General features: G+C 34.4%; 1 protein-coding gene across 8 annotated transcripts in view; it reads right to left on the reverse strand.

The window, feature by feature from the left end:
* Positions 1-3,470: 3,470 nt before the first annotated feature.
* Positions 3,471-18,998, reverse strand: part of DGKB (diacylglycerol kinase beta) — a 455,069-nt gene continuing 439,541 nt past the window's right edge. For all 8 annotated transcript variants that reach the window (XM_085050831.1, XM_085050830.1, XM_085050829.1 and 5 more), the window contains 3 exons: positions 17,776-17,896; positions 16,009-16,069; positions 3,471-5,902 (listed from right to left, as the gene is read on the reverse strand). In XM_085050831.1, the coding sequence (XP_084906957.1) occupies positions 5,795-5,902; positions 16,009-16,069; positions 17,776-17,896 (290 nt within the window). In that variant the 3' untranslated portion in view covers positions 3,471-5,794. The remainder of the gene's footprint in view (positions 5,903-16,008; positions 16,070-17,775; positions 17,897-18,998) is intronic.

An 18,998-nucleotide genomic window follows, 5' to 3' on the forward strand; every position in this document is an offset into this window, starting at 1 on the left:
CTACCTAAATTAAAAAGTTCTTTCTTCCTTCAATAAGAGGACTGAATTAAAACATATGGAAGTTCAACTCAGATAGAATAGATCTTCCTGCATTTGTTTGCTTACATATGTGTAACATATGATAAATGTATTTTATATCTGTCTGAAACAAGGTTCTAGTTCTTATTATTCTGGAATAAAAAGAGAGGTTTAGAAATAATTCGTATTTACTAAAAAAACCCAACAAAATCAGAAACCATCACACTGACAAACCACACCATTTGCAACAGCAAATCTCATGGCTGGGCAGAAATTAGAGCTGATCCTCATGTCACAATGTCCATTCACCTCACCAAGGGACAGAACAATCACCACTCTCTGCAGGTACAAACAATTTAAAGAAGAGGTGTTGTTATGTGGTGTTTTTGGCTGAGCTTTTTTTGTATACTTAATGTAAACAGACTGACAGCCCTGAAGATTGACAATTTGTATTTTCTTATGGGCTGGCACAACTTGGCTCATAAAGATGGTTGTCACCAAAAGAGTAAGAAGTGTTCACTTCCCAGTCCAAAAAAGCAGCTTATTAATGCAAATGTCTGCATTCCTTCACAGCATGCAAGTTTCATCCTAGGTAAAAAGCAACCAACCAAAATTTTATTTCAAAGAGGTCCATCAGCAGCTAAGTATTTTCATATCAACATTAAAATAAAAATTGACCTGAAATCTTCAAAATCTTTCCTTCTCTCTCACTTAGACCCAGTAAATTATTTTCCATGTTTATTAGAGTAGGCATCTCACATCAAGTTGCTTCTTTACCATCAACACAGCTACCACCTTTCTATAAATAACAAAGCCAGATGATTATCACTTATTCTTTGTATGAGTCATATTTAAAGTGAGCCCTGAGGTGCTTCACAGGGAGTCTCTTTGAATCATGAATCAGAAAGGAAAGAAAGCAGCCTCTAAAATATCACCATACCCAGACTCTAGATGCCTAGAACCTATCGTCGCCTATTTATAGTTTCAAGCTGCCAGGCAGTTTCACATAATGGAAGTCAATGGTCACAGACAAGTTTTTCTTCTTCAGTGGTATTTGTAAAATTAAGAGAACGTGATAATGGGAAAGCTCCATACACTCAAAACAGAAAAGGTCAAACCTCCTTATTTCAAAATCAACTTAAAATCCATAACATTAACAAAAATGGAGAGAAAGAGCCAGCAGGCTCCCCATGGCACAAGCCCAGGTTCGGCAGTGATCAGCAAACCCTGATAGACATGAGGACAGCTTCTACCTCAGTTGTTGCTGCAGAGCACACCCTCAGAGCCTCACAGGCCACAGATTTTAAGCTATTACTTTATTTCTCATTAACAGCTTCCAGGTCTCGCCCATGTTTTATTCATTTTCCAGCCTGGGCTTCAGCAAGGCTTTTACTCACCTCAGCAGGACCACAAGAAGTTTCCTTCCTTATGGACAGAGAGAAAACAGAATGCTTTCAGACCTGATGGAGCTGGAGACAAGCAGCAATTAGCTGACAACAGGCTGACACGTTCTTCACCGCTCTTGCATAAAACATTGAGCAGTGCTCCTCTGGCCCACCTCAGCTTTCTAAATTTATTTATTTATTTTCAGGCTAACTGCTTAGTAGCTTAGCAAACTGCTATTTTGCAAAGAAAAAATTCCTTCATTTTTTTTCAGGGTATACAAAAAATAGATAAAGCTCTGGAAAGTTCTTTACCTTGTTTTGCCCATCCTTCAGCTTTCCTTTTCTTGCAATTCATTCTCACTTCCTGTGAAGGGCTCAGTTGTATCCTCTATTTTAGTCCAATTTCTCTCAATCTTTCTGCTCCCAAAGCAAGGAAATCCTACTTTACTCCTTCAGCCTTAAATGGAAAGGGTCTCTAGATAAATGTAATTAACCCATTTCTCTGCCTCATCACTGCGGTGATGAGCCCTGAGTGCCTTCACCTGGCCTCCCAGATCCCACACAACCATTTTTGTGGATGCCATCTCATCACACTTCACTTTGAGCACCTGTTTTCTCATTTCATAGCAGAGTTCTCTGATGTTTTCCTACTTCCTTGTATAGAGATATTTTTTCTGATTTTTTTTTCCATTTTTGTAGCCATTCTCTCTAGTCACTCCTACAGAGATGTGAGGGACAACACTTCTCAGAAGTGTCTGCTTCCTAGAAAGTCTTGGTCTTGCTATGGTCTCCCTCAGAGTTACAAGTACCAGAAGACAGTTGGGGTTGAAGACAGTAACTTGCAGAATACCACTACTACTCTAAATCACTAATCACTAAAACGCTATAACCTTGGCAAACAAATATTAACTTACAGATTAAAAAAATATGAAAAAGGTATTTTTCTGACTTTCTTGCCACAGCTGATTATATTACTTCTTACATTGATATTTTGAAACGTTGAAATCTGTAACTTTATTTGCCTTATATAATTTTGGATGTTAGCTAGTCGTTGTAATGTACATGCAACACTACAGAGTTGGTAAGAGTGAGCAAATGTAACAGAAAGTCTACTCCTGTTTCAGAAACTAAGTGCTTCCTATACCATCAGAGTCCTGAGCATACCAGCACATTACCTGGTCTGGCATGCACACACATGTATGCACACCATGAGGTCTCATCTCTAGCTTTAAATAATTGTGACATACATAAAAATATATTACAAGTACTGGAAACAGTAATTCTCTATTTGTCTCTTCTTCTTCTTCTACTTCTTTTTAACAGGAACTCATGCGAAGTGAGAGACTCTGACCAATATCAGAAGTTAAAGGTTTTTCCTGAGACATCATGTTCTTTTGTCAGCAGATTGCCCAGTTGACATGCAATGATGCAAAATTTGCAAATCCAGTGTCACATTTAATTCCTATATATTTTTAATTGCTATTTACATTGCAAGTGTCATTAATGAAGCCTTAATGAATGCTTCATTGTTAAGAGTAGAAGATTTACAGATATCCTCTTCAGTCAACCTAAGAATAGTGCATGTATTTCAGCTGTATGAAGAAATATGCATATATTTTGTTTTACGTCTTACACCAATAAATAATCTCGTGTTAGTTCTGTGCATACTGAAGTGAAGAAAAGAATCCCCCTTTGAAGTTCTCTTTCATAAAATCAACAATTTTATTACTATGTTTTATGTACCCTAAGATTTTCTCTTCACCATCAATACTTTCAACCTGAATACAGTTTTAAATTATTAAGAGGCCATGCTAAAAAACCCCAAACAACCAAGATTAATAGAAAAACAGTCACTGCTAGGGGAACTGTTAATTCAGTATAACGGCTGGTCTGTTGTATTTTGTTACAGTGAGAATTTACATATACTGACCAGCAGATCTGATTTACTTTTTATGACTGTTCAGAATTGCATGTAATTCTATGACATGGACTAATCTAACCCTCTTTACATAAAGAAGTGTGTTGTGAACAACATGCTATGACAGAGTGGCACATTGAAAACTGCACACATTATTAAATAATAGCTTATATATAATTTTATTTGTTTTCAGAGTTACAATGTTCATGAGATAATCATAGAGAACACATTATATATTGTTGTTAAACACAGTTTTGCCACAAAAAGTTGAGAGCATTGGTAGAAAATCCTATGTCAAGTTATGTGAAAATAGTTATCACCTGTAACCATAATTTCATAAAACCAATATACACTTTATGTAATATTATGTCAGCAAATTCCTTCTTTTCGCAAATAATCTTTCCTCTATACTTATGCATGTTCATAGTTCAGTGCATCAAATGCTTCTGTGTGTGTATGTGTGTTTGCAATGTACAGGAAAAGTACTAATTTACTCCTATGGTAACTGTAAATGTCAACACCACTGGACCCAAGAATGGTTAATTACAAGATCTTAATTTTAGCGAATAATCACCTTCATATTTTTCTACCTAATGCTGAACAAAACATTAATTGGTATTTACCTCCTAATGTTTACAGAACATAGACTGTATATTTCAAAGACATAACCTTACCAACTATATACTGACTTTTATTTTAGTGTCTATTATATAAATTAGGACTCTGCTGAATTCTTATGCTGAGAAACAAATGATAGTAACTTTATTTAAATACATGCACAGTACCGTGCACTACAGCATGATGAAGTATTATTTTTAAAAGGAATGAATGAATCAATAGAAAAATAGATTTAATAAATAATTAACATTTTAAAGTCTGGATAAAAATGGAAAGTCATGCATTTCAAGCAAAGTTTTATTTTTCCTTATTTTTTATGAAACCTCTGAGAACTTAAGACATGCAGAGCTGAGAAGCAGCTCACTCTGAACAAAGAACAATGTTAAGACTGCACAAAAAGTTTTACTTGAGATTGTTTATATGCAAGACTGAAAAAAGTTGCCATTCTTGGACTTCCCGTCAACATTAGACAGTGCTGTGCAAACCTCAGACAAATCCCTGTATTATGAGTTCTAAGCTGTTAGGAAGTCTCTCAGAGAGCTAAGAAAGTTAAAACCTGAGCAACTGCCTCACCAAAATTTATGACAAGAAATGTTTGGATTCCAGATAGCAGACTACAAAAGGGTAATAGACAACAGTTTATCCTTTTCTTCAGAGATTAATTAAGGGGATGAGTAAATTATGGATGGCATAAATTTATAAATAATTATGACACAAAAAAATAAGTTTAATTTGCTAATATTTAGAGTTGATATCTATGTCTCAATATTTAGAGTATATGACTATGTTTATGAAGTTATGAAACAAATGAAAAGTGAGTGTTTACTTGCAATTAATTTAATGTTTTCCCTACCCCAGCATTTGTCTGGACATTGACAATGTAATCAACAGAACTGTAAATTTTCAGAAGTGACTCTACTCCAGTGAGTTTGATTAATTATGCATTAACCCATTTCTCTGAAGCATCCTTCACTAAATCTTTGGTGGGAAGTGCACTTTAATTAGGCATGAGCTTTGGTTATTTGTGTGCTATTGGTCAATATGCAGAATGATTTAAAGTTTGCCATGTTACAGAGATGTATTGCTCATGAAAATAATGCTAGGGTTTCAACAAACAACACCGATGGCTAGTTTTGCAAGTATTATTGTCTTCACTCAGCATGATCTCCTTGGTCTCACAGTTTTTGCTCAAACTTTCATCAACTTGTAATCTTAACAAAAACTTACACAAAAGCAATCATGATCATTTGAATACTGTGCATATTGTTACATGTTTTCAGCAGGTACAGTTACTCATATACATAGGAGTTATCAGAATAAGTTACAAGATTTGAATACTTAGTTGAATAAAAATATTCTCAGGGTAGAAAGAAATGATAAACTAAAAATACAGTTTAATGAGACCTGTAATGACCTTTACTCTGAAACTGCTCAGATTGACTATTCACATAAAGATGTTTGATTGAAGAGATACTATTGAACCTATGGCATATAATTATTGTAGTAGAAAAAATTGAAACAGAACAGAGAGAAAATCAAATTACCCATGACATTCTCTTCCCATATTCCATGGCAGAATTGGCCCATAGATTAGTAAATGGTAACGCATGCAACAAAAAGTATGCTGTATCACTTCATGTAAACATCTGCTTTCATCATGCAAAATGCCTACAAAACTGTGACAACATTTTTTTCTAGTAGCATAGTTTTACATTAGCTCAGCTACAGAACAGTTAAACCAAAATCCAAGATTTTGCAAATAGAAGATATTCTAAAATTCTTAAAAGATTTCCAGCATAAATATCCAAAGCCCAACAAAGCTAATTTTTTTTTTTTTTAACTAAACTATATAGGCTTATTCCTTGCTGTGGTTCCTTGTTCTTTTGATGATAGAAGAGAAAAGACCAGTTTTTGGAGGAGGTCCCATCAACATGGGGGCTTGGTTCTTGTGAGTAATTTTTATCTGGGGAAGAAAGAAGAAAAACAGTTATCCCTTGAGCTCGTTCAGTACAACCATCTGAGATGCCTGAATTATCTTTATACATAACTTCCAGACCTTCTTCACTTAATCTAAGATGAAAGGAAAATACAAGGATTTTCTTTTATGAATGATGTTCCATATGCAGTAAACCAATCTATGTTCAATCGTTTTTCTGCAAATAATTTAAATCATGTACAAAATAAACATTAAAAAACATATGCAATAAAATACATGACAATATATAATCTTACTTTTTGAGTGTGAGATTTATTGCTTGCTGTTGAGGAAGAATTTAAAAGTTGGAAAGAACATACATGCTGACAGATCAAGCTGTTGCCTATTATTAAGATATAAGCGATGTCTTTATATGCTTTATTTATGCATGTAATCAAGCTGTACTCTTTTACCACAGGACACTACTTAATTTCAAAACAGCCATTATGAACAAAAGTATAAAGTTACTACACAAGAAAAGGTCCAAAAATACGAGCTAACATTCTAATTTGTTAATTAATTGTTAATAGAATACACTCAAATATTGAAAAGACTATTTAAAACACTTTGTAAAACTGCTCTAAAGCCACCCGTTTTGATTTCTTTGATATAGAACTACGAATCACCTTAAATGAGACAACCTTAAAGTAGATTATGTCTGCAATTTTCTCTAATTCAAGTCTAAATTAGAGAAGACATTTTATGAATGTATGCTATGCTCAAAGCTAATTGAAAGCAATTATCAAAGTGGCATTTTGTCTGTGACTTTAAGATACATTGTAAGATAATAAATGATTCTCATTATGTAATAAAAAGGTCACATCTTGCCTTTGGGCTAGTGACGTTAAGAGTTTTTCAAAAGCAATCCGAGACATTTTCTTTAGTGAACTACGACTAATACAAGAACCATCACTTATTAAATATCAGTTGTCACCTGCATAGTACCCACATCAGAGATGGGTATTTCTTTCAAAAAGAAACACCACCTCATTAAAAACTGGAAAAATATATCTCTTAAAGTGCATACCTGACATTTTCAAGTTAAAATGAATATCCTTCACTTGTCATTCACTAACAGTAATGAAACAAAAAATGTATGTCACGTGGAGAGGCTCATTAAAATATAGATCAGGACATTTCTTGGGGTGGAAATTTACTTTAAAATATAAGGAGACAGAAACATAAAATCTCAACAGAGTGTGTGTCTTCGTTTAACTCTGTTAGAGCCTTTACTTTACTCTCCAAATGATCACTTTCATGCCACCTTATTCATTAACTTCAAATTTCATGTGGGACCTCTTTTTGTCAATGCTGTTCATTAGTATTGAATATAGCATACGGGGGATTTTTGGCAATGTGCATTCATTTCACATGGATAATACCTCTTGCTTTTAAAGACTGGCACCAATATTTTTTCTCACAATAAATTCTGCTTCAGGCATCACTTTGGAAGCCAAATCTGTAGTTGGGGTAAACTGGCATTATTCCATTGATGTCAATACCAGCTGATCTGGTTCTGGAAAATTGCCTCAAGGATTTTTGTACCTATCACATGCTTCATAAGACATATTTTGGGACTCAGGAACAGTGATGATATCAACCTGATCCTGAGGATTATGACATGAAGCCATCTACAGCTGGTGTGAGTGAATTTTTCAAGTCACAAAGGGTTTCGCTTATTGCAGGATTTGGCCATGATGTGGCAGTAGGAACACCTTTAGAGTTTCCTTTCAGAGGTAAAACATAGCAATTCCTTCTTAAAGTGAATAAAAGAGCAAAGCTCCAAAGATGGCATTAGTATGAAGGGGTGAGCTTATCCTGAGACCCTGTACAGATTGCATGTTGGGTTGGGGCTGTTCATTGCTGCTCAGGATGAATGCAATTACATATTGAGTAAATGTTTATCATTTGTAATGTTCTTTCTTGGCTTGAGCCATCTGTTTCAGAGACCATGACCTCTTCAGTATGTTGCTTCCTATCAGCTGAGATCAGCTAAGATGCCTGAACATGATTAACCACTCACATGCATGGGGATAAGTCCTATATGCCTTTCTCCAATACATATTTTCAACTGTTATAAATTGGCACAATTTCAATGGTGTAAAATATATTTTACATTCTGAAAAGACTAAAATAAAGTGTAAACTTCAAGTACATTTTTTTACTTATGCATGGTACTGTCTGTTAACATTGCATTGGTTAACAATGATAACCATCAATTCCTTACTTTCCTACTCCAAAAAATAATCAAATAAATGAAAGCCTCATATTTTTGGCTGGTGAAAACAGATCAGTATTTTTCTGAGCCACTGCACAATCGTGCCTAAAGAAGGCTAATTTTGTCTTTTTCAAGACTCTCAGGCACTGCATTTCTGTCCTGGTCTCTCACTTCTGCTTCTGTTCTGATACTGGCAGCACTGCCAGCATTGGAGCTGTGAGTTTGGGTGACAAGTTACAGTACACACTTTGAGATGGGCAGAAGCACTGAGGATCTCAGAGATAGTGTTGTAGGTCAAAGTAGGGCTGGACATTGAAAATGCTCTATGGGAGGACAAAGAGAGAGAGAGAGAAAGAGAGAGAAATCTTTCTTTTCAAGCAACTGAGACTTCGTTAAGTTAAAAATTCCTGCTTACAGCTGTATAGGGATTCTGTGTGTGTGCATGAGGAGAGACTAGAGACTAACTTTTACCATTTTGTTTCTCTTGCATTCAGCAAGAAACTTCATCTCTTTTTTAGTAGAAACACAATTATGAAAGTTTTAAATAAGACCTTTTTTCACATTTAATTTTTCCTAGATTTACCTGTAAATCACACACGCAAACACACACAAACACACACACACACACATGAGAAAAAGAGATTGCACAGACAAAAATCCAGAAAGCTAAATTCCTAACTTAACGTATTTTTAGGAACTGATGATACCCTGACAAACATACTTGTAAAAATTACTATGGAATTCTGGAAAACAGTTTTTGAGATCACTTACTCAATTTTATTGAAAATATATAATAATTTGAGGGTAATATGGAGAAAATTTTAAACATAAATTAAGGTAGGTACCTGAAGCACTGCTGGAACAAAAACAAACCAAACCAAACAAAAAACCACCCCAAAGAATCCCAACCAAACAAAAATCTCCCAAAAACAACAAACACAAAACCCCAAAACCAACATCAACCAAAAAAACCCTCCAAAACAACAACAACAAAAAAAGCAAAAAAACAAACAAACAAAAGAAACCAAGCCCAAAACAAAGCAAAAAAAAAAAAGTTATTTGACATATTTGGCACAAATTTATATTTAAAAATTGGCAAAATCAGGAAATAACAGAATTCCACTTAGGGGATAAATAAAGAGCCCCATGAATTGCTAAGATACCGTGGAATTTTTGGAAGCCTGATCCACAACATTCTAGGCTAAACTTAAACTGTTGAAGCCAATGACAAACCTCTTATTTGCTAATTGAAGCCAAGATTTTACCCCATGAGAGCTGGTATATCTAGCAAATAGGTTTAGCAGAAAAATATTGCATTTGCAAATTTGAAATTACCTTTCCAGTAATAGAAATTGTGTCCAGTGATGGTATTCATAGCAAGAAACACTAGATCAAATTGAAAGAGCATAATTCTCAAAAGAAGAGATGGTAATATCTCCCTATATGTCAGTAGAAAATTTTCAGATAAAGAAGAAGCCTGAATTTTTGATACTAAAGGTACTTACAAGTGCATAAACCAGGAATTTATTTCTTTCAGGAGCAGGTCAGAGTTTCAAAAAATGCCCTGAAGCCCCATTGATACAATGCATCTGCTCAATGAAATGCAGAGTGCATCAATGATTTTAGCATGATAACAGTATCTTTTAGGTCAGTCAGTTTTGCTTTCCTGTTCCTTTTTCTGCAGTATGCTCTGGTTATCTTCATGCTCCTCACTTCACAGAACACCTAAATATTTACTATTTCAGAAAATATGGTGCTATAAATACAGGTACTAAAGTACAACAGAAAACTGGATAGAACTAATCAGCTCTGCTTATAATATTTCAATTCAAATTAAAGGACATATGACTGCATTTTAAAGAGAGAGGGAAAAAACTACTATAAAAAACCCCCAACCTTATCCAGTTGGATCTTTTAATTTATGGTCCCTTTTTTCCACGTTCTCAGCAGGTTGTAGATGTTGGTTGTTTTGAGGGTATGAGGGTTTTGTCACAGTCTAGATGCCCAAATGCTGCTCCTCTTACAGGAAATGGAGGGATGCATCACCTCTATATCACAGCAGTGCCAAATACTTTTATCTTTCCTTAGATGATCAAGAGGGTATGGCGTCCCATTATATGAATCAGACTGATAGTATGTAGGCAGCGCTGAACAAAATTAACCTATGCCTTGTATTATGTGGCATTTTGGACAAAATCTTGCAGATCTAGACTAGTTGTTTTAAAAGCATTATGCAATACATCTTAAATAAATTTCTAAACAATATTATTGTGCAAAGCGCAATCAAATCTAATCAGTTTGGCATTAATTAAGCTCTAATAATATACTCTAGTCTCTCTCCTAAGTAGTGTGATCCGTTTCCCCTTCACACAGGTAGATTGGAAAACGTTACGGTGTCATCATAATTTTTAAACATACTGAGAAAATGACAGAGCTGCAAAATTAAAATAAATGATTAATGGCATTTTTTTCATGTTTTGTACTAATAGGTATCACTGAGGTTTTAAATTAATAGAGCTGTCAGCTCAGGGTTGTTACAGATCCAGTGCAGAACTAAAATGGAAATTATGTATTCCACAGATACCTAAAGATGACACTTCGGAATATTTTAAATTTTAATTAGTAGGTGCAATTGTTTTTCCCCCTCCTCTCTAAAACCACTGCAAATTAATTGGCAATTAGTCACAACTAATTCTTTTCTTAACAATCTGAACTGGAAAGAAAGGTGCATTACATGTTAGAGTATTTGTCTGGGGTGCAGAAAGCACACATGCAGTAAATTGCTTTGTCAATTACAAAAAGTACTGTTGTGAAATTAGGAAAAAAATATGCATACATAAACAGAAATAATTAAAGTGCAGTGTACCTGTGACCAAAAAAATAGTGCCCAGCTGCAAAATGAAATGTTAGAAACTCAGCAAATCAATCTGGCCTTGAAACAGAAATACATGCACACTGCTGCTCAAAAGGGAAAAAATGCAGCATTTTCATACAACACTAAAAGACTTTTCTAGTTACTGACTTCCATTTATGGGTTAACTATGTAGTAATTGGCTAACATTCTACTGAAATTAGCCACCATATCTAGGACCCAGCTCCTCTTTGCTCTTAAGTGGCAGACACAGTAGTTTAAATTCTCTCATTATAAACAACTGATAAGAAAATAGTAGTACAGCTAGAGGCATGGAGAGAAGATACTTTACAGAGTGTAGAATACAGCTGCAGTTTCCTCATCCGATCTGTGGGGTGTTAGAAACAATGAATCCATATAAAAGCAAATCTGTAACTCTCTTTTAGTTTTCTCACCTAGCTCTGGCACATAGTGATTATTAATAAAAGTTTGGCTAGGTTTGTTTTGGTTTAAGTTCTTGTTTCTCTCTGGATTTAACTACAGGACATTGCCTTGGCTCATCACATCTCTAGGGACTGAAGGAAAAACTAGAGAGAAACCACTCACTCAAAACTTATTTTTAATGTGTACTCACATTATGATACTTTGAAATACTAATTATGAGTAACATTATTACATTACTTACACCAAGTTTTTATATCAGTAAACAATTCTAAAAATATTGTGTCTCAGATATCTATGAAACTGTGTTTCTGGCAATCCATTAGGTGAGCTCTGACTATGGATTTTTATTTTTGTTTCTTTATTTAAGCAATATTCTTGCATCTTCTATAGACATTTCTGTCTTCTACTTTTAATCTACTGTTTCTAGAAGCTTGACACTCTTTCAGATATCATGCCAAGCAAGTCAGGAATAGATGAAAGAACTGAAATTGCAGTTATTTCTAATTAAGATAGAACATTGTTATAGATTTTTTTAAAACATTGCTAATAATTTATGTAGCTAAATTGAAAGATTACTTTTCTTAAAAAAAACCCTGATGGCTAAAGCTGGAAGTTTATTGAATTAACTTGAGAGTCTTTGAAGTTTCATTACTATTAATGACCTGTTTGGAGATCAGGTGAAACCATAGATATCTTTCATGTTGCTATATTTGTCTGGGAGAGCTCTGATAGAATTTCCTCTTCAGCTAATCAGACAAGATGTTTAACATAACATTAACATTATCATCTTTCCTTCTCCCAAAGACTCTTCTATAAAAAAACAGTGAAAACAATACAATTTGATGCTCAGATGCTTCATCCTATTATATCAGAGCAGAGTGACTTTGTTAGACACTGCAGTCTGCATGTGTTCAACACACAGAATAATTCTGGATGATAGATTTTTAGACCAAGCCACTCACATTTTTAAGTAAGCACAGAACCTATAGGAATGCATACCTGCTCTCATCTGGGATGTTAGGTGCATAAGCAATAGATCATAAAAGATTTTAAAAGAAATACATGACAGTTTGTTCATTCCTAAAATTGATCACAGGAGGGAAAAATCACAGATCACAGCTTCTGAAGAATCACTGCATTATCTACCACATCCCAAAATATTTTCTCAGAGCTCACAATATCATTTTGGAGGAGCATGGCCTCCATATGCATGAGAAGGGACAGAGTCAACAACTCCTGCTATTTGTGTAAAACCTTATTTCCAGTCAGAAAGGGGAAGCAGGGAAGGGAAACGTTGATTCCTTCAACTGGAAGTAAATTTCCAAGCAGCATGTGCAGGCTGCATCCTATACATAACAGGGATTTGATGCAGAACTTGTTTTCGGTAATAGGCATAATAGAAAAGCAGGAGACTTTTGATCAGGTTGAACTTGACTTTTTGAAAATTACCATTAGGATCATTAGGATCATTAGGAAAATACATTCATTTGTATCAAAACCTGAAGCCAGCCAGAAAAGTACTTTTGAGCTTAAGTATTTGCAACCTGGGCAAGAGCTGTTTCAATACCTGCTGATTCTATGAATTCCTTTCTCACTTAGTCTCTGTAATATTTGTAGGTCAGTCCTTAAAACTACTGAACTTAGATGACACTGAAGTTCCTATGATGACCATACCAAAAACAAAAGGGTTTTTTTGGTGGGTTTTTTTGTTTTGTTTGTTTGGTTTTTTTTTTTTTTTTTTAATTAGTAAGAGCTTTCTGGCTGGAATACCAAAGAATCAAAAACCTGAGACTCAGCTGCTGTGTCTCACTGATGCACATGATCTGTGCAACCTAACAAGCTGCAGACCTCTCTCCCCTAAAACTAGTGAGATTTATAAATAACCAAACCAATATTTTGTATAACCAAACACAACTGTAGCTTTTGTTGCTTTTCCTTCAAACAACACAGCTAGTAAACTAGGTAAGTGCCTTGACTCAGCATCCTAATATGAGAAAAGAGGTAGCACGGGAATGTCTCCCCTTGTCTCAGTGCACAATGCAGGAATGGTAGCATCTTTATCCAAGGGCCTCAATTTCTTGTAAGTACTAGGGGAACAAACTTCTTAAGATGTGAAATAAAAGGAAAGCCAAACTATCACATGTGTCCTAGGGAACTAAACTTACAGAGTCCTTTATCTGGCCATTATAATTTTTTTTTTCCCCATTTAAAAATGGGTCAATAATAATTTGTTTTCATTTTGGGAGAAAAGGGCAGTTTTTTTCTCTAAAAAAAGACAAAATCCATGATGTTTTTATATTGGCCTCCTTACGTTGTTTTCTGAAATTTGAGCTCTTGTTGGTTCAAATGACTGACTACATAGTTGACTAAGCCTAAAGAATTATTTTGATTTTATGGGGGTTTTTATGGGGGTATAGACTCTGGTTTGGATACACAAATATCACCCTGGTACTTCTGTGATCAAGTATGCTTTGGCTTCCTAACAAAGACCCCATGTGAAGCACAAACTCAGAAATCAAACCATGATCTTTGTTTGAGAGAAAGCTAATATCCACCTTTTTCATTATCTAAGAAAGAACTTCTAGCTACTTTGCAGAGAACTTCAAGAAAAAACTCTACTGTAATTAGAATTAGTAGGGAGGAAAGAGGTTGGACCATTCATGTTTTTGACTTTGTAACATGTAGAAAACAATGCGGTACATATATAGCAATAAAAGGAGCTATTGCAATAAATAATTAAGCTCCTCAAAAGAAAAAAAAGAATGCCCAAAAATGATTAAAATAACAAAAATTAATACTTCTATATCTAAATTCAAAGAAGTGCATTGGTATAGACAAATAGTTCATGTATTTTTTTCTCAGAGGAAACAAGTGAAATTCAACAGCATGGTTTTCTTACACAGGGCCAAATATATTCTCATAACTATTGTACAGCAAAAAGAATGGGTTCCAGAGAAAAGTCTATGCCATTTCTACCCCCTTTAAAACTGGACAGCAGTAATTATCAGTAGTAATTTACTGTTTCCTTAGGGTAGTCATTGAAATGTGGAACTGTCTCTTTTTCCAGATTCGTTCTCAATTGCACAGGCAGCTTCTGCTAGCATAATCAATCAGATAGCAGGGATTTTGCACAGAGCAAGCATCAGGACAAGAAAAAAAAAAAAAAAAAGCACATGTTATTGCCAGCATCCTTCCCTAAGTTCTCTCCTGTAATCTGGCAACTGAAAAATTACATGTATTTTCCTGAACAAGTAACTGCTGGGTTCAGTACTGTTGCTCTGCACTGAGCCATCAGTATAGAAAAGGTAAAAATAATGATATCTCTTAACTCAAAAATGTTTTCTGCAACAAATCTCATAAAATCCCCACTGTTCTGCTTTCACACAGTATGTACTTATGTGGTTCTCCTCACATTACAGAATCTGAACACTTCTCTAGAGGATTCAGCATCCTTCACACTGTCCAGCTGTACACTATGGTGTATCTGGTAAGCATGAACTACCACAACCCTCTTACGTCATCCTAACCCATATATTATAAGCTGTCTCTTTTATTTGTTTGTATAACTTTTAATTCTTCCACAGATATAAAGCTCATGAAAGCAACCCAGTACGCTCTTTTGGAAAATTACTCCCATTTTCAGTGGGATTTCTTACTTGTCACAATACTGTTTTGACATATTTACAAACTTCAAGGCTACAGCAATTCATCTGCTTAAAAACACAGGTCTTCTTGAGGGAAACAAGATTAGTAGAACTGTATATTAAAACACGTTACTAAGATTACACAGGACAATAAAGTACTTGGATTTCTTCAACCTCTTCTGCAAATGCTTGGTTAGCCTCTATAACTTAGTGGAGGGAGATGAAAATGGAGAGTTCTTACAGATACACCTTTTCTTGCATTGTCTGCTAACAGTTACTCAAAGAACCTTCTCTGAGAAAGCTCCTATCCTACTCTAGCTTATCCTAACCTATCCAGATCGATGTTAACCTGCCCTCACTTCATATGTGGGTAATGAAAGAAGAAACTAAATTAATATCCTTTAAAATGAAAGAAGAAACTAAATTAATATCCTTTACTCCTCCTTTAAACTGTAAGGACTTAAAAAAATATTAGCCCTATTGTATAATTCAATCAACACAGTTAAGATTTCAGCTTTAATTAAAACTTTCTTGATATGAACTCTCAAAAATATAATAGAAAATCTTCCTAATTTTTAAGATTAATATTATTACTTTATACATTTAGCATCAAAACAAACATTGAATTCTCCTCAGCAATAGAGACTCTAAATCTGATACATCACCATAAATAAATTATATTGGGGAAAAGGATACTGAGACTGGACTCTTCAAGTATTTTCCAAATTTCTGAAACAAAGGCTTTTTTATGCCATTCTAACCTGTTGAAATCGGATAGATAAATTGAAAATGCAGGGGGTATTGATGCATACAAAAACAGTATATGAAGATGTTATTTAAGTAAATTGAGGTAATGCTGATGAAAATGGCTGTCTTTTAAACAAAAGAGAAATATTTCTATCATTGTAAGAGACAGATAAAAATCAGTTGCAGTTACCGTGCAAGGAGTTTGCATCCAAGGTTCCCCATCTATCTGCATAGGCAGAGACTTGCTGGTCCTAAAGGTAAAAATTTCATAATATAAGAAAAAGAAACTAGACAGAACTGATAGAAGTATTTATTAAAAAGGCATCTATCTGATGGCATATAGATTTGACCCTGATTTACCCCTTAACTCCTATGAAATTTCCAGTATGACTTATCATGCTTACAAAAGTAACATAGTCAACTTAGCAGGCTTAGTCTGATTTTCAACACACAAAGCAAAAACATGGCAAATATTCAAGTATCTTGCTAGTAATACTCTTTCATGGAAGAAGAGTCTGCAATTTGTGAAATAATGAGTGAATTACACAATAGTTTCAGGAACAAATCTTATTAACAAAAAAGATAAATTTCTGCTATTTTTTTATAATTTTTAATAATACTACTGTAAAGGAAACAAGGAACAAATTTTACGTGTATCATTACCACTTACTAGAACCACTGTGTCTAACTCCGAGTTAGAACACTCACAGAGGTTGAAGTTTGCACTATATTCAGTTTTTAATGTGCCATGTTATAATTTTAAATTGCTAGCAAAGGGGCACTGATTTCAACATAAAGACACAGACAGTATTCCCTCTCTAGTTTTGGATGCCACATTAAGAAAAGTGTAGACAAATGAGAACAGAAAAAAAAAAAAATCACTATGTTTTTAGTCTTTTCCCACCCTGTATTTCTGCACTGTAATAGTCTGCATACAAGACTATTGGAAATAGGATGGAGTGGATAAATCTATTAATGGAAAAATCAGTCACTCGTGTTGGTAAACAGAAATTCTGGTCTGGATATTACTTGAAAACAACTAACAGTTCATGGAATTATCCACTGTCACCTATGGCCATAAATGGAGGAAGGGAAGAATGTTTAATAAGCTCTCACTTTATAGTTCAGGAAGGGTTCCTACTTATTTTCTTAAAGTATTTATTGTTGCTCTTCTGTTTTAGGCTTATAATTGTAGATCTTATGGGTTTAATAAATTTTGGAAAATTCTTCCTGAGGAATTCTTCACTGAAAAAGAGAGAGATGATCAATTCTTTTTCAGTCCTTATTAAATCCAAAAGTTAGAATAATTACTTTTTTCTTGTGTTCTAATCCAAGTTTACTCTATTGTGAAGGCTCTTATCTTAGAAATGGTAAAAACCAATGAAATTAGAGCACTCCACCATCATCGGTTCACACATACCAACAGATTTATTAATAGTGACTTGTCAGAATTCAGTAAATAACAAATAATTTAAAAACAGAGCACTTTAACTTCCACAGATCAAAAAGTGCTTTACAATTACTAATTACATGCTACTATTCCCTGGTGAGGTATGCATTATAAATGGGTTAAAATGTGACAAAGTAATGCTAAATTACTTTTGGCTTGAAATGGCACAGATGGTATGTCAACAATAAACCCCAAGATGTTCAAGCCAAATTCCTTCTGCTCCAAGTACTTGACAATACTTCTTTATAGGACAAAATGGCAGTTGAATACAACATGTGCAGATTGAACACAAATACCCCTTTTTTAGGTTTTTTTTCCACATTTAAAGAAAGCAAAATGTATGGAATGTGGATGGAATAGACACCTTTTCATACACAAAAATGATCCTTTCACGAGAAATAATAATTATAATTATGACTGTTAAACTACAAAAGAAAGTCAGCTGGCAATATATAAAACTCTACAGTTTCACTACAACAGTGCAGAGTAAATTAAAGCTGCTGATACCTGATGACAACAGATGAGCACTGGGCAAGCCTTCTTCCAGCACTTTTCAGACCTGTGTATATCTGTCCCATCTCCATGGCTCCTTCCAGACCAACCACTTCCATAAGCTGGTCACTTAGATCTGCAAAAGTTTTAAAAAACCCCACATTTTGTCTAGACAGCATTTTGAAAGCACTCATATTGACCAACAAGAACTGTCAGAAGACAAGCTGGGCCCTGCTGACACATGATTCTACAATATTCTGACCAAAATTATTCTGAAATATAATAATTATATCCATGGCTTATTTTCATATATAAAGACGGAAGAAATAATCTCATTATATGAGAAAATAGGAGAGATTCCTTCATTTTGGTTACCTGACACACAGAGAATGAAATGTTTACAATTCAGAAATTATGCTGTTTATTGCTTCAACAGATATTTAAAATCTGTGAAGAAAAAGTCAGCACTCCAGACCCTACTGGATTCTCTTCTCTACAGTACTTTCCAGACAATGTGCACAACTCTAATTCAGCCTTTATGTGCATGCATTATTATTATGGGACCATTATTATTTTTTGCATTGGATCAGTGTCTTAATTAGTACACAGATGCAATGCAAAAAGGAAGCAAAACACCTTGTATCAGTAACTATCCACCTAGCCTTCCTGAACTTTGTAGTGCTTACTTTCCCTCAGTTATATATTTATTGTTCCACATTTCTTTTTGACTAAATAGTATTTTGGCATTAAACTTAACAAAAAAAATTGAATAAATATTAGTTTGCTTCACTTCAAGAAGCAAGAATAAACTCTGTCTAGAATTTCAGGTACAAACAGAAATCTAAACAGTAATAAGCAGTCTGCTTTGAGAAGCAACCAAGCATGGTAATGAAATATTATCCAGAATCAACTAGGGTGTTTTGTATGAAGTGTTTTATATGCTGCTGTATAAATATATGTTGCCAAGACCAAATGGACAAGAAAAAGAAACATTTCTTTTCTAGCTGTATAATGTGTGTGTTTTATAAATTGGCTTTTGACACCGATGTTTCCAAAAGGTACATTATTTGGTGAAGCAATGAGCTAAAATGTCAGAGTCTATCATCACACTGAAAAAAACAAAGAAAAGAGACCACATTACTCTGTATATTTTAAACCCCTCAACCTTTAATGAAGGTAAAATTTCATGCTAACAATCATATCTATGAAGCTATTCCAGAGTTTCAATCAGAGTCTTT

The sequence above is a fragment of the Lichenostomus cassidix genome, chromosome 2, assembly GCF_008360975.1.
Source record: "Lichenostomus cassidix isolate B80296 chromosome 2, HeHo_3.0, whole genome shotgun sequence".
NCBI lineage: Eukaryota > Metazoa > Chordata > Aves > Passeriformes > Meliphagidae > Lichenostomus > Lichenostomus cassidix.